Source organism: Rhinatrema bivittatum, chromosome 3 (genome assembly GCF_901001135.1).
Source record: "Rhinatrema bivittatum chromosome 3, aRhiBiv1.1, whole genome shotgun sequence".
Classification (NCBI taxonomy): Eukaryota; Metazoa; Chordata; class Amphibia; order Gymnophiona; family Rhinatrematidae; genus Rhinatrema; species Rhinatrema bivittatum.
The window spans coordinates 74684689-74699871 of NC_042617.1; the positions used below are offsets into that span (position 1 = coordinate 74684689).

General features: G+C 39.0%; 1 protein-coding gene across 1 annotated transcript in view; it reads left to right on the plus strand.

The window, feature by feature from the left end:
- The window catches only part of MSH2 (mutS homolog 2), a 231687-nt gene that overhangs the window by 188163 nt on the left and 28341 nt on the right, over positions 1-15183 (plus strand). The window contains exon 11 of the mRNA XM_029593377.1: positions 439-536. Within this exon, the coding sequence (XP_029449237.1) occupies positions 439-536 (98 nt within the window). The remainder of the gene's footprint in view (positions 1-438; positions 537-15183) is intronic.

The following is a 15183-nucleotide window of genomic DNA, read 5'->3' on the forward strand; positions in this document are numbered from 1 at the left end:
ATTGAACTGGGAGATATGCACAATATTTCTAAGCACTCGGTAGTCAACATGCAAAGCAGCCTAAGATTAGCAAAATCTTTCAACTAGATTAGTAAAGAGAGGCAAGGGAAGACAGTATGAAATCAGAATATTTAGTGCACATAAAGTAGCTAAGAAATTTTTTTTATAAGCAAGCCGACGTTAACGAATTATTAAATATAAAAAGCAAGGCAAGCAATAACCTTGCTTGAGTTAGTGGTGTATTATTATTGCCTGATAACGTTTTCTGAGCTTAACATAAAAATCAATTCTATTCTAGTTTTGACTTGAGTGGGATGGGAACTGATAGCTAAAAAAGAAACTGCATACAGTACTGTGTGCATTATTCTCTATAGAAAATAATGATAAACAGGGACTGAGAAAACAGATGGCTAAAATAATTATTTATTTTGATTATAGTAAATTGAGCTCCTTCAATGAAGACTACATAAAATACAGAGAAGAATATGAAGAAGCCCAGAATGCCATTGTTAAAGAGATTATTAACATTTCTTCAGGTAAATGAGAAATTTGATTTTCTTTACTTCTTACCATTGAGATCAATGTACTGTGCATTAAGATTTTTGTTCAGTTTGGTTTATCAGTGTAATCTTATACTGAGTTACTGTTCACATAACTATATCATGTAACACCTCTACTTAACCACAAATACCTAATAGAGGTTAAATCCTTTGCCACTTTAGGATCTGAACAAGCACTGGACAGGCTTCACCTCTCTCTTCAACTACGTTTCAGCTTGCCGCAGGCATGAATCTTGCTCACAAGCTATTCCTAGTGGTTTCATCAAACACACAAAACCCAAGGGAGTCACATAGTTTCTAGAAAAGATACTTATAAGACCGCACACAGAAAATACTGGGTTCTCCCAATGATTCACCTCTGTGGGTCACTGACCAGTCTCAGACACAGAGCTAACAAACTGAAAAATTTACCATTAAAAAGGAGGAACAGTGAGCATAAAAAGATTCAATATGCGAACAACAAACAAATAGCATGCTAGAAAGTATTCAGAAAGGTATGGAAAATAAAACAGAAAACATAATGCCACTGTGTAGATGATTGGTGCGGCAGCACTTGAGTACTGTGTGTAGTTCTGGTCACCCCATCTCAAAAAGTATATAGCAGAGATAGAACAGATACAAAGAAGGGCAACGAAAATGGTTAAGGGGATTGAAATAACTCCCTTATGAAGAAAAGCTAAACAGGTTAGGGTTCTTCAGCTTGGAGAACAGACTATTGAGGGGAATACGATTGAAGTCTACAGAATCATGAATGGAGTAGAACAGATAAGCAGGAACCAGTTATCCTTTCAAATAGTACTATGACTCGGGGGACACTCTTTTAAGCTAACAGGGAGCAGATTTAAAATCAACTGGCAAAAGTATTTTTTCACTCAATGCTCAATCAATCTGTGGAATTTGTTGCCTAGGATGTGGTCAGGGCAACTAGCATAGCTGGGTTTAAAATATATATACCACTGATGCTGGGCTTGATGGACCCTTGGTCTGACCCAGTATGGCATGTACACACGCACACGCGCACACACACACGAGGAGCGTGCCCGGAAAAAAAATGGCGCCTGCTCCTTAGGAGCAGGAGCAGCGGCGGCCAGGAGTGGGAGAAGCAGTAGCCGCGGCGACGAGAGGGAGGAGTGGCAGTGGTGACGCACGCGCGAGGGATGGATGGCCACCCCCTGTCTGCCGGTTGTGGATGAGCTGAAAGGGGAGGGGATTGAGAGAGGAGAGAGTAAGCTGGGGGGAGGGGGGAGGAGAGAGTGAGCTGAGAGGGAAGGGAGGAGAGAGAGTGGGGGGAGGTTTTGCTGAAACGAATTAAATCCCATCCAGCGCACAACTTTTACCTAATTCTCTATTCACCCAATCGATGGAATCAATTAGATTTATTTGACACAATCTGTCTCTGAATCATACATCCAAATTACAAACACATCCAGAGAAGAATTTTTATCCCTTCCAAAACCAACCAACAAAAAAAAAAAAAACCCCACACAGGAGGCTATCAATACATGGAATGATGCAACAGTGCTCCAAGTCTCAAATGCTTATGTAAAATGGTCAATATATGAATAAAGTATCTTTAAGAAAGCAGAGAGAAACCATTAACACTTAAACAGAAGCAAAGTATATATCTTATTTATTCCGTAAAGCTTTTAAATCAAGCGACTATAGCTGTTCATGTCACCCTGCTGTCTGCATTTACAGTATATGGTACCAGCTGCCATCTTTTCAAATATCTTACAGTAATTTCTGGAGAAGACGATACCTTATTGAAAGAGTGCAAATGAAGATGCTGGTCAGCTAAAAAATTTTTTTAATTCAAATTTTTACATTGCATTGATGTCAAGGAAATAAAAGAATAAGACAGAACCATGATACCCATGATAAACACACAGGGGTAGATTTTATAATTTAGCGCGAACGCGTACTTTTGTTCGCACACCAGGCGCGAACAAGAGTACGCGGGATTTCAATAGATACGCGCGTATCCATTAAAATCCGGGATCGGCGCACGCAAGGCTGCCAATTTTGGGCAGCCTGCGCGCGCCGAGCCGCGCAGCCTGCCTCCGTTCCCTCCGAGGCCGCTCCGAAATCGGAATGGCCTCGGAGGGAACTTTCTTTCGCCCTCCCCTCCCTTTCCCTACCTAACCCACCCCCCTACCTTTATCGCCGAATTTACGCCTGCCGGAGGCAGATGTAAATCTGCGCGCGCCAGCAGGCTGCTGGCGCGCCATCACCCGACCCGGGGGCTGTTCCGGAGGGCGCGTCCACGCCCCTGGGCCGAAACCATGCCCGCGGCGCCGCCCCCGAAACATCGTGTCACCCGCGCCACGCCCCCAAAACGCCGCGTCACGACCGCCACGCCCCCAAAACGCCCCTCCATGCAAGCCCCGGGACTTGCGCGCGTCCCGGGACTTGTGCGCGCCGCCGAGCCTATGCAAAATAGGCTTGGCGCGCGCAGGGGGGGTTTGGGGTAGGTTTTTGGGGGATACGCGCGTATCCCTTTGAAAATCTACCCCACAGTCTAATGATATGGAGCAATGTAATTTAATTCAAATAAGGCACATAGGTCTCTGAATAAGGGACTATTTGGCTTTCTACAATTTCACATTAGCGTATTTCCCCACATTTACAAAAGATGGGCAATCACATCTAACATTCTGAAACAAAGGCCGTTTAACCCAATCTTGTACAGGCTGCTTATTCAGTTGCCTTTGTATCTTACATTAACACCATTTTAACAACAATTCTATGGGGTGGATTTTCAAATGATTTATCTGGCTTCAGGAATTAGTGCATTTTTTCCCTACTCAATCTACACACAATACCCCATAATGAAAAAGTAAAATCAGGTTTGAGGAAATTTGTGCAAATTAATTTAAAAAAAAAAAAAATAAGGAAATATATTTACATAAGTATTCGTACCCTTTACTCAGTACTTTGAAGCACCTTTTGCAGTGATTACAGCCTCAAATCTTCTTGGCCATGATACTACAATCTTGGCACACCTGGATTTGGGGATTTTCTCCCATTCTTCTCTGCAGATCCTTTTAACCTCTGTCAGTTGGATGGGGAGCGTCAATGCACAGCTATTTTTAGCCTTTCCAGAGATGTTCGATCGGATTCAAGTCCAGGCTTTGGCTGAGCCACTCATGGATATTCACAAACTTGTGCTGAAGCCACTCCTGCATTGTCTTGGCTGTGTGCTTAGGGCCATTGTCCTGTTGGAAGGTGAGTCGTCACCCCAGTCTGAGTTCAGAGTGATCTAGAGCAGGTTTTCATCAAGGATCTCTCTGTACTTTGCTCTGTTCATCTTATCCTTGATCCTGACTAGGCTCCTAGGTTCTGCAGCTGAAAATCATCCCCACAGCATGATGCTGCCACCACCACACTTCACAGTAGGGATGATTTTTGCTAGGAGATAAACGGTGCCTTGTTTTCTCCAGAAATGATTCTTTGTTATTCAGGCCAAAGAGTTCAATTTTAGTTTTGTGAAACCAGGCAATCTTGTTTCTCATGCTCTGAGAGTCCTTTAAATGCTTTTTTGCAAACTCCAAGCAGGATGTCATGCGCCTTTTACTGAGGAGTGGCTTCCGTTTATCCACTCTACTAATAAAGGCCTGATTGGTGGAGTGCTGCAGAGATGGTTGTCCTTCTGGAAAATTCTCCCATCTCTATGGTGGACCTCTGGAGATTGTCAGAGTGACCTTCGGGTTCTTGGTCACCTCCCCGATCAAGGCCCTTCTCCCCCGATTGCTCAGTTTAGGTGAGCGTCCTTCTCTAGGAAGAGTCATGGTGGTTCCAGACTTCTTCCATTTGACCACTTTACATTTAAGAATGATGGAGACCACTGTGTTCTTCTGCACCTTCGATATTGCAGCAGTTTTTTTGTTTGTTTTTTTTTTTTGTAACCTTCTCGATCAGTGCCTCGACACAATCCTTTTCCTGAGGTTACAGACAATTCCTTCAACTTAATGGTTTTGATTTTACTCACATGCACTGTCAACTGTGGATCAGTGGTGTGCCTTTCCAAATCATGTCCAGTCACTTGAATTTACCTCAGGTGCACTCCAAGTTGGAGAAACATCTCAAGGATGATCAATGAAAACAGGATGCACCTGAGCACAACTTTGAGTATCATAGTAAAGGATCTGAATACTTATGTAAATGTGATATTTCAGTTTTTTGTTTTAAATTAATTTGGACAATTTTTTTGCAAACCTGATTTCACTTTGCCATTATCGGGTATTGTGTGTAGATTGAGAAGAGAAAAAAAATGCATATTCATTTTAAAATAAGGCTATAATGTAATAAAATGTGGAAAAAGTGAAGTCTGAATACTTTCTAAATGCATTGTAACTTTCTAAATAATCTAAACAATCACTATATCAATAATTGATAAAATTCTCAATAAAACCTCTCTCGGTCAAACTGAATGAGTCCTTGTTCTGATTTAAATAAACTCTGACTATAGTTGGAGTAATTAATACATTCTTTGTTTATACGGTGGAGGTTCCAGATATGATTACTCTGTATTACTGGAACTAACATTGCTTTTATACCTCTGTAAAGACTGAAGTTAAGAATTCATTTAATTTTTCTACTATGGCCTTATCTTGAATCTTGCAATAATAAGCAGCATTATAAGCATGGTTGCTCTATATTTTAGTCCATTTTTCAGTACTGTTTGCAGATAAAATCTGTGTTGGTCATCTGTATCATATTTAAATTCTTAGCATATATTGACTGATCTAATATAAGGAGTAGCCTAGTGGTTAGAGCAGCAGGCTATGAATGAGAGAAGCCAGGGATCAAATCCCACTACCACTTCTTGTGACTTTGGGCAAGTCACTTTACACTTCATTGCCTCAGGTACAAACTTACCTCTAGATTCATAATCATATTTATAGCAGAATGATGAAGCACAAAAAGAAAAAAGGACAGGGGGCCAATAGTGGGCAGCCAGCTGCATCGCAGCAGTGCAGTTTCGCTCACCACGGCCACACACTGTCGCCCCATAGTGCCACAGGAAAAGGTGTAGTTTATCTCCTGTGTTGCTGCCGGCGCTAATGTGGAAAACATTATCACCTGCAGCACTGCCGGGAGATAACCCTGCCCACACTCCTCCCCTTCCCCTAATTATAATAATACAGCTGCAATGCCGGTATCGCCTGTGGTAGAACCTTATTGCATGCGATATCGGCACATCGCAGAATAAAGAATGACCCTGATAGATTGTGAACCCTTTGGGGATAGGGAAATACCTACAGTATGTGAATGTAATCTGATTTGAAGTGCGCGGAAGCAGAATATAAAAAGAAATTAAGAATAATAAAATAACAAACAGGGTTAACCCTAAGTAATAAAACTTTTATAAACTTCCCTTGATCAACAGCAAAAATGTTGCAATCTCTTCTGTTATGGGCTAAAAAACACTTAAAATCGACAAAGTAATGAGAGAAAAATCAAAAATCTTTATTCACAAGTAAGTTCTTGCAAGAGGAGAGTGTAATTTATCTACAAGGCAAAGCAGGAGCAGTCTCAAAGATTGTTGTTGAAACAATGTTAAATAGGCTCCATCTCTCATTTACATTCTAGTGAGCTGCAAGTGTTTTATTGGTAATATGCAAATTACTATCTTCTGGTAAAATGATGGAAAAACACTGACCTTTAGCACAATTCTGGATTCCTTTCTACCTACAGGTTAATATTCCACAGTGAACTGTAGCTCTGGTCAGTTCTAGAAAATTCTTTCATAGTGCCACTGTTACTCTGCGCAGCACCATAGCATATTCTCTGTGCTCAGGTGTATTCTCCACAGGCACCCTTTAAAGCACAATCACACTCTCCCCACAATAACTTGTATGCTTCAATTCATATAATGACCAACACAAATCACATATGAAAATTGGGAATATTGTTAAGCGCCAAAACACGCTTTATGATGCTTACCCAGGGATACAAGAACACTTAGATTTTGTAGAAAGCATAATTTTTTATTGAGCAATTATAAGTATTCTTGGAAGATGCTTGATGCCATTTCTCTGACAAACTGACCATCAGCATCTCATTGCGTACGTGAACTGATCCTTCTTTTATCCAGAATAGATTTAAAGGAGCATATCCAGAACAGATTCTCCCCCTCTGCCAACCCATAAGCCTCACTTGATTATACATGCCTTATGTTAAGGTTTTCTTGTTGTTTTTGTTTTTTTAATCTATATTTTCCATACTGCATTCTTGTTATCCCCCTCCCAGTTTCATCTCCCTGTTAATATGTATTTTCCAAGCTTAAATGTTTCAAATGTAAACCGGTATGACGTCCCCCACTAATAGCGGTATATAAAAGTCTTTAAATAAATAAATAAAATACAATACAATAAATAAATACAATACAATACAATAAATAAAATACAATACAATTTAGTCTTCTCCCAAACTTTGGTCCTGAGGTAGAAAATTCGCTGAGGCAAATGCCCTCTTTTTGTTCAAATGTTCTTCGGTATGTGCCTTTGTGCTCACATTGTTCATACAACTGTGTTTAATACATTTGATGCAATACCAAGTTCTTAGTTCATCGATAATTCTTACTAACTTCGCCCTGTTATTTGTATCTCATATATTTTTAATACGTCTGATGTATATCTAAGTTTTTTGGGTTAGCGATAATATCTAAAATTTCTGATTACGTTCACCTTGTTATATGCATCTTGTTTGATGTATTTTCTAACTTTTGTTCTATGTAAACCGACGTGATGTGTACCATTACATGAACATCAGTATATAAAAGCCTTTAAATAAATAAATAAACAAACAAATAAATAAATACAGTACTAGGTCAGAAATTCTGAAATTGTGTGACTACCTGGAGAATCATTTACACAGGTTGTCATGTCAACAGCAATATCTATGGTGAAGTCAAAGACCTTTCAAGTGTACTTGAACAACATTGGACCTTCACATTAAATAGTGGGTTAAATAGTGAGATTAAGTGGGATACATTTCTTCAATTATAATTGGACTGGTTTCTTATGAATGGACTTTTATTTTATTACTCTTTTTTAAAATTTAAAATGTCTGAGTTTTCAGTGACCTTGGAATGACAGAGGATATAGGCACTTTGATGCATTTATAGATGCTGGAAGATTTGTCTCCTGAAACCCGAACTGTACCGTCATGTGACGTACTGGGAATGACAAGTATGCACCTAGAATGATAGAGAATACCAGAATGTTTTAAGTTATCAGCATAACATTTGTCAAATCTGTTTCCCCTGATGCAGGCATTGTTAATATACCAAAATACAGCAATGTCGTGAACTTTGAGTTTTGATGAATATTTTTTAACCTTACAATAAGTACTTTACACATTTAAAAAAATATATTTTTGATTGTCATTCTGCAAATCAAAGCATACAATTCAGCAAGAAAGGTCTTTGGCTTCATGGCAGAGATTCCTGGTTTTCATAAGTAATTCTTTGATATATCTTCATATGTCTCAGTGCTTTTCCATCATTATGTCTCATTTATTGTTCTGTGGATTGAAGCCCAGAAGTTATTGAGAGAGGGGAAAATGTCACATTTAAGTCAATTTTGCTGTTGATCAGAGAAAGTTTTATTATTTAGGGTTAACTGTTACAGCAGGTCAGTCAGTCAATATATGCTAAGAATTTAAATATGAGAGAGATGATGCTCTGCAAACTATATTGAAAAATAAACTTAAAATATAGAGGAGCCATGTTTATAATGTTCATTATTGCATGATTCATTGTGATTTGAGCTTTATATGAGAACTTCTCTTACAAAATTTTCTTTAAGTGATCTACATTTTTTGTTTGATTTTTTATTCATTTAGTGCTTCTGACATAGTTAAACATCTTTCTGGCATTTTAAATGCAAAATTACTGTTTATTTTCTAATGTTCTCAGACTGAAAATAAAATAGTGAATAAGACGTGCAAACGTTTGGACATCCTTTCAGTCATTACTTTGTAATGTTTCCTTTGGCAGAGAAAAACAGCTTCCAAAAGTTTCCTTTAGCCAGCTAAGAAACTTTCTATTCTTGCTTTTGCAATTCTTTTCCCCCCACTCTTCCTTACAGATCTCTTCTAGCTCAGAAATATTCGTAGGCCTCCTTGCATGCATTGCCGGTTTGAGATCTCCTGACAGATTTTCAGTATTCATGTCTGAGGACTGTGAAGGCCAGATTTAAGATTTTGGCACCCATAGGTAGAGAGCCATGGCTATGCCCTTTTGCAGCTGTGCCAGTACATTGCCCTAATGTAAGCCTGCATATGTGATACCTTCAAAATCTGGCACCCTAGCCATTCCATACCCTTCATCTTTCTGTCCTCAAAGTGTACTGTATGGCTGATTTTGAGGTGTGTTTCAGGTCATTGTCTTGCTAAAATATCCTACTTCTTTTCAGCTTCAGTTTCTTCACTGACAGTGGGACATTAGCTTCTGGATATGTTATTTAATTGAATCCATTCTTCCTTCCACCCACACAATATTTCCTGTGCCACTGGCTGCCACACAACCCCAAAGCATAAAAAAAAAAAATCCACCCCCATGCTAACGGTTGGCAAGGTGTTCTTTTCTTCAAATGCTTCATCCTCCTTTCTCCAAATGTATCTTGCATGACTGTGGCTGAACAGTTCAGTTCATCAGTCTTAAAGCACTTATCAAGGTTTTATTTTGTCTGCTTTGGACTGATGTTTCCTAACCTTTTCAAGCCCAAGGCAGACCTACATTAACAAAAATACTGTGTGGCACACCAACCTTCATGGGGCAGGCATTGCGGATATAGAGAGCTCTCGCATGGTCAAAAAACAAGCTAAGGAAGCACTGAAAGTACCACCCCAATCTTGCTTCCAAATTTTAAAACAAAGGGAGAAAGGAGGCAGAGACGCACAATAACTCATCAAAAGTGACCAGTTGCTTCTATGTACAACTGCAGGAGAAGGGAAAAGCTGGTGTGATGTGGGCAGCTGGCTTGGTGAGTTAGCTTGGCTGCTACATGTGGCTGCTAGAGCTCCTCTACTGTTGCCGTTCCCCACAATTGGAAGGAGTCACACCCAGTGCTCAGTGTATGCTCTCTCTCTCTCACTCATTCTGGGGATAAGACAGAGACTGGAAGGACTCAAAGGAGGAAGCTGAGGAAGGGGGACAATGAAGAGATGTTGTATGCATGCACAAAGTGGGACCCAGCTCTCAATGCCTTGCATGCTGTAGCTAGGAAGAAGATGCATGCATGATTAAACAGGTTCTCAGTGGTAACTTGTTGCTGTAAGGTGCTGAGAACAGAGCCCAAGTTCTGGTCTGGATCGGAGCATCAGGCAGTGGTGACTTTTCCTTAGCTCACTTGATCAGGTCTGAAGGCACACCGGTTGGGAAATGCTGCTTTAGGCGATGCCTTTTTTAAAATTTTATAATGTCATAGAATAGGTTCCTTCTGACACTTCTCCCATGGTCTTTGTAAGGTGTTTATTTAAATTTATTGCAATCCACCTTGAGACTAACTTTGAGAAAAGGCAGAATATCAAATGTTCATAAATAAACTGTACTATAGGCCTGGGGATAACTACTTCATTGAAAGCTAAATGTTTCTGCAGGTTGTTTGCATTGATCTGTGGATTCTGTTTTGTAGATCTGACCACTTTTGGGCAGTTCTAGTAGATATTTTTCTAAGTCTTCCAGATCTTGCCTTGACTTCAACAGTTCCATATAGCTTCAATTTCTTAACAGTATTTCTGACATTTGAAATTGCTAGCTGAAAGCATTTATAATTTTTTTTTTTTTAATAGCCTTCCTTTCCTTTGCTAGAGTGAATTATCTTCATTTTTAAATGGTCAGACAACTATTGCTTAAAGAATCCCATGGTTGTTGAAAGTAAATAGAATACCAGTCACAAGTTGAGAAGTTAGAAGGGTCAGAGTATTTGTTCTACTGTGGCATTGTCTTCACCTGACTAATTGAAGGCCTAACAAGCTCATCAACCTTTTGGGACATCACCAACTTAAAAAAAATAGTAGTAATGAATCAACTGGAAGGGTGTACAACTTTTGCACAATCCATATTCACCGTTATTTTCAATCTATTAAAATCAAATAATTTTGCATTAAAAATTGCAGAAAGATGTCATGTTTTAGCTTTGTAAATAACAACATAGTGCCTGTTCACCCATACTCAGAAACTAATATCATATGTAGTGGGATTAAACTTCAAATATCAGTGAAAATACCTTTAAATAAGTATCATACAAGTTGTGCCAAATTGTTGCTGTAAAAACTTACCGTATATAATGCACAGGTGCATAATCATCTACCAATCAAATTATATTACTTTATTCTTACCAAAAAATACAAAAAACTCAAAACTGAATCAAAAAAAGTCTCATAACAGTGCAAAAGGTATGATATTGTGAGAAAAACTTCTCATTATGTGTGCCAGACAGACATCCCAAAATTCACTGGTAAATGTCACTATCCAGAAAGCCACAAGGAGCTAGTAGATGTATTTGACATCCCAATCAACAATCAATCACGTGATCCCCAATATTAAGTTTAAGCACTGTGGCAAATTCTAATAAAACACGTCAGAATGCCAGGAGTACATCAATTTTAACATATAGACGCTTGCTATTAGTATTGACCAGTCATAATAGGCTTCATCATGAAATCTAAATTGCTAGATGATTTGCCTTATTTTTAATCATCGGTCAGTGTCCAAAACAATATAAAATTTTTTTTGAGATTTTCATTTGCAATTCATATCACTTACCTTGTGAAACATCGCTGATGATATTGAGCTCTGAAGCCATGAATTCTCAACACGCCCGACATGGGTCCATGTTTCGAACGCTACCGTTCTTTTTCAAGGGCTAAAGATCAGCGTTGTATTTGTAGTCTTTAAGAATCTAGGATTTCAAACTGAACGCGGAAACGCCATGTTTGAAATCCTAGATTCTTAAAGACTACAAATACAACGCTGATCTTTAGCCCTTGAAAAAGAACGGTAGCCTTCGAAACATGGACCCATGTCAGGCGTGTTGAGAATTCATGGCTTCAGAGCTCAATATCATCAGCGATGTTTCACAAGATAAGTGATATGAATTGTAAATGAAAATATCTCAAACAATTTTTTTTTATATTGTTTTGGACACTGACCGATGATTAAAAATAAGGCAAATCATCTAGCAATTTTGTTTTCACGATGAAGCCTATTATGACTGGTCAATACTAATAGCAAGCGTCTATATGATAAAATTGATTGACATCCCAATGCCAGCATTTCGGCAATAAACTATCACCTGCTTTGGAAGATTTCTGACAAATCTTATCAACATAAATCTTCCATGGCACTTAATATGGGGCAGAGCACAACTTCACCATTATAAATGGGCACTGGGAATCAAGCAGAACAAGATGCCATTTTAAATCCCCAAGGGCAGGAAAAATACTGCTTTAAGATTGGTCTATAAGAGTAAACAATAGGAATAGACCTTTAATGAATTTTTTAAAAGGGCTGCCCGTTAAACAACTTATAATATATGGTAACCAGCATTTCACTGTCATAGGTGTACCCTATATGTAGATATAGATAGATAAAACATTTTAAAACAAAATTCTTTAAGGATCACTCAATAGATGAACTCTTTAAGGACTGTTGAATTAATTGACTACTCACTAAACAAAGTTTGGAAAACGTGAGGAAAAAATCTTTGTATCTCATAATCTAGAGTTGAAAATCAAATTTAACTAATGAATAACAAAATGTTTTATAAAAAGTCAGCTTAAATCCAATTCATTGAGATCATGAGGAGAAAACGTGTAATCTGTAAATCCATCATTGTTCTCGTTGTGTGAATAGCCTATTACAATCACCGCTTCGTGTGCTGACGGGTACCATATCAATAGCTGCAAAAATTAATTCAGAGAAAGTATGAGGATGGATCACGCAAAGCATTACAATAGGTGCATCCATTTTCATTCTATGAAAGCAAGTACAATGTTTTATAACGCGAACACAGAGAGGACATATAATTCTGCCTACATGAAGCAGATTACAAGGGCCGAAGCACGTGTGCTAGAAACTTGTTGAATGGTATTTTCATTGTTAGTATGAAATTCATCACCTGAAAGACTGCACACAAAGAAAACATCGTACACAGAGATGATGCCCATAAACAGGCTTAGTCTGTCCAAAGGACTTAATATTCTGAATAAACCAAATTGTCAAACAAAAATGTGAGCTCGACAATATGAAAAAATGGATAATTCCTGCAAAATAGACTGTGCCTGGAACATGCCTGTTTAAAATTATCTGTCAGACTGCCTAGGCTCCCATCAAAAACAGTAAAATACAGAGCAAACAGTTATCAGAGCCTAGGTACAAATCACAATTTGAATAAAGAGCCCTTTTAAAGGCACATTTTATGGTCATACAGGATATCCTCTTTGAATGAACCGGCAGGCCATCTCATGTGCTTGCATCTTAACTTTGTACGTGTAGTGGTTGTATTAGCTTCCGTCCACTTAGACATTCATTGAAACATACAGTTTGAGCAGGGGTGCCTAAATTGTTGCACACAACTATATATGTTCATCTACTCAATGTGGAAGAAGTGCAGTTTGGTTTTTAACTGCCATCATTTTCTATGTTTCTTTATGTTCAGCATAATACACAAATTGTTGAACTTTTTTCTTTAATCCCAAATGTAGTTGTTTAGTTATAGTTAAGGTTGTCCAGCTCATAGCTCACATGTGACCCTTCAAGGTGCATCTTAGAGCCAAGAACCAAACCACTCAGCCGCTCCGGTGCAACCATCACACAAAGTCAACAGTAGGTGGCATTAGCTCCATATCTGCAGCAGCTGTGAGGAAGGACAAGAAGCAGGTCTCCCTCTTGTTTTGCTGCTCCTGCCTTCCTCTTTGGCTTATTGGTTCTTGACACCGAAGAAAAATTAATCATCATATGTACCAGAAAACTTTGACTTTTTTTCTCACTGGCCCCTTGCTAACTTGAGTGTGAGCACAAACCAAAAGTGCATATGGCCCCTGACAAAAATAAAATTACATTGATCTTTTGCCAGAAGAGGTTAGACATCCCTGCTGTAGTCCCAGACTTGTGTACCTGTGGTTTGTAACATCCAGTTAATGCCACACAGCTCTTAACTAGCAAATATAGTTGCCACTGTCCTCATGTAGCATCAGTTCAGAGACACATTTCTGTGAATCAGCTGGGTTTGATATGGAAGTTGCTGAAATTGTGAAAACCTGCATTTTTTTGCTGCAACTGGCTAAACACTAAGAATGGAGCATGCATCTCCTAGGCAGCACATTTCAGATGCCTTAAAGTTGCCTCACTGTGACCAGACTGTAAAATGTACTTATTTCAGGCAACAAAGCACTACTGAGGTAAGTGGCTGTAAAAATTATTTGTACATTTCTCTTTTGTATGTCCCCTACCCTGTACTGTGGTCGCCCAATGTCAGTTCTCAAGGCTGCAAACTGACCAGTTTTTTTAGATGACTAATATGGACGCTGTTTCACTGGCAGCACACACTCTGCTTCCTCTATTGGTTCCCTCTGCAGGAGTCAGAACGATCCTTTGAGAGCTTGGCTCAATTATAACAACATGAGAGAAGGCCTTGGGCCTTGACAGCTAGAAGAAAAAATCATGCAAAAGCATCCCTAGAGACTTTTCCCAATTTTACTGTGGCTGTCTTGGCTGGTAGTCCCTCTAAAAGGGCAACCACATGAAGAAAAAAAGGCAGTTGTGGGATTTTTGTTCCACTAAATGTTGTTTGCTCAGAGGGTTAAAAAAAAAAAAAGACTGTTTTGGGATTTTCCTTCAGAACCCCCTACCAGATACAATTTCCTGCAGCTACTCTGGCTTGCAAAGCAAAAACAATATCATTCTGGGCTTTTTCTTAGCCCTTTCCTGTTGCAAGTTTCCAAAGGCCACTGTGGCTTGTAAAGCAGAAAAACAAATTATTAGATTCAGGTAAATTTTATTGGCATGACAGCTTTACATGTGTTGCCAAAATAATACATAAAATGATTTAAAATAAAAATGGAAACAATTTATAGAATAGCCATAACAGTAACATAGAAACGCAACGGCAGAAAAAGACCATGGGGTCTAACCAGTCTGCACATCCAGACCAACTACTGAGCACTACAATCCCTGCCACTCTCTCTGAGATCCCCTGTATTGATCCCATGTTTTCTTGAATTCAGATCCCGTCCTGGTCTTCAGCACCTCCACTGGGAGGCTGTTCCATGCATCCACTCCCTCTCTGCAAACAAATATTTCCTTAGATTACTCCTAAGTCTACCCCATTTCATCCTTCTCCTATGACCCCTCGTTCCAGAGCCGCCTTTCTTGTACATTGATGTCTTGGTAGTATTTAAACACCTCCAATCACCTTTTCTCTAGGTCATACACGTTTAGATCTTTGTCTGTCCCCATATGCCTTAGAAGCAAGACCGTTGACTATTTTTGTAGCCACCCTCTGGACTGACTCCATCCTGTTTATATTCTTCTGAAGATGCGATCTCCAATTAAAAAAAAAAAAAAAATCATCATTTACTTCACGCTTTTCTAGCATACAAGTCCAAAGCATGT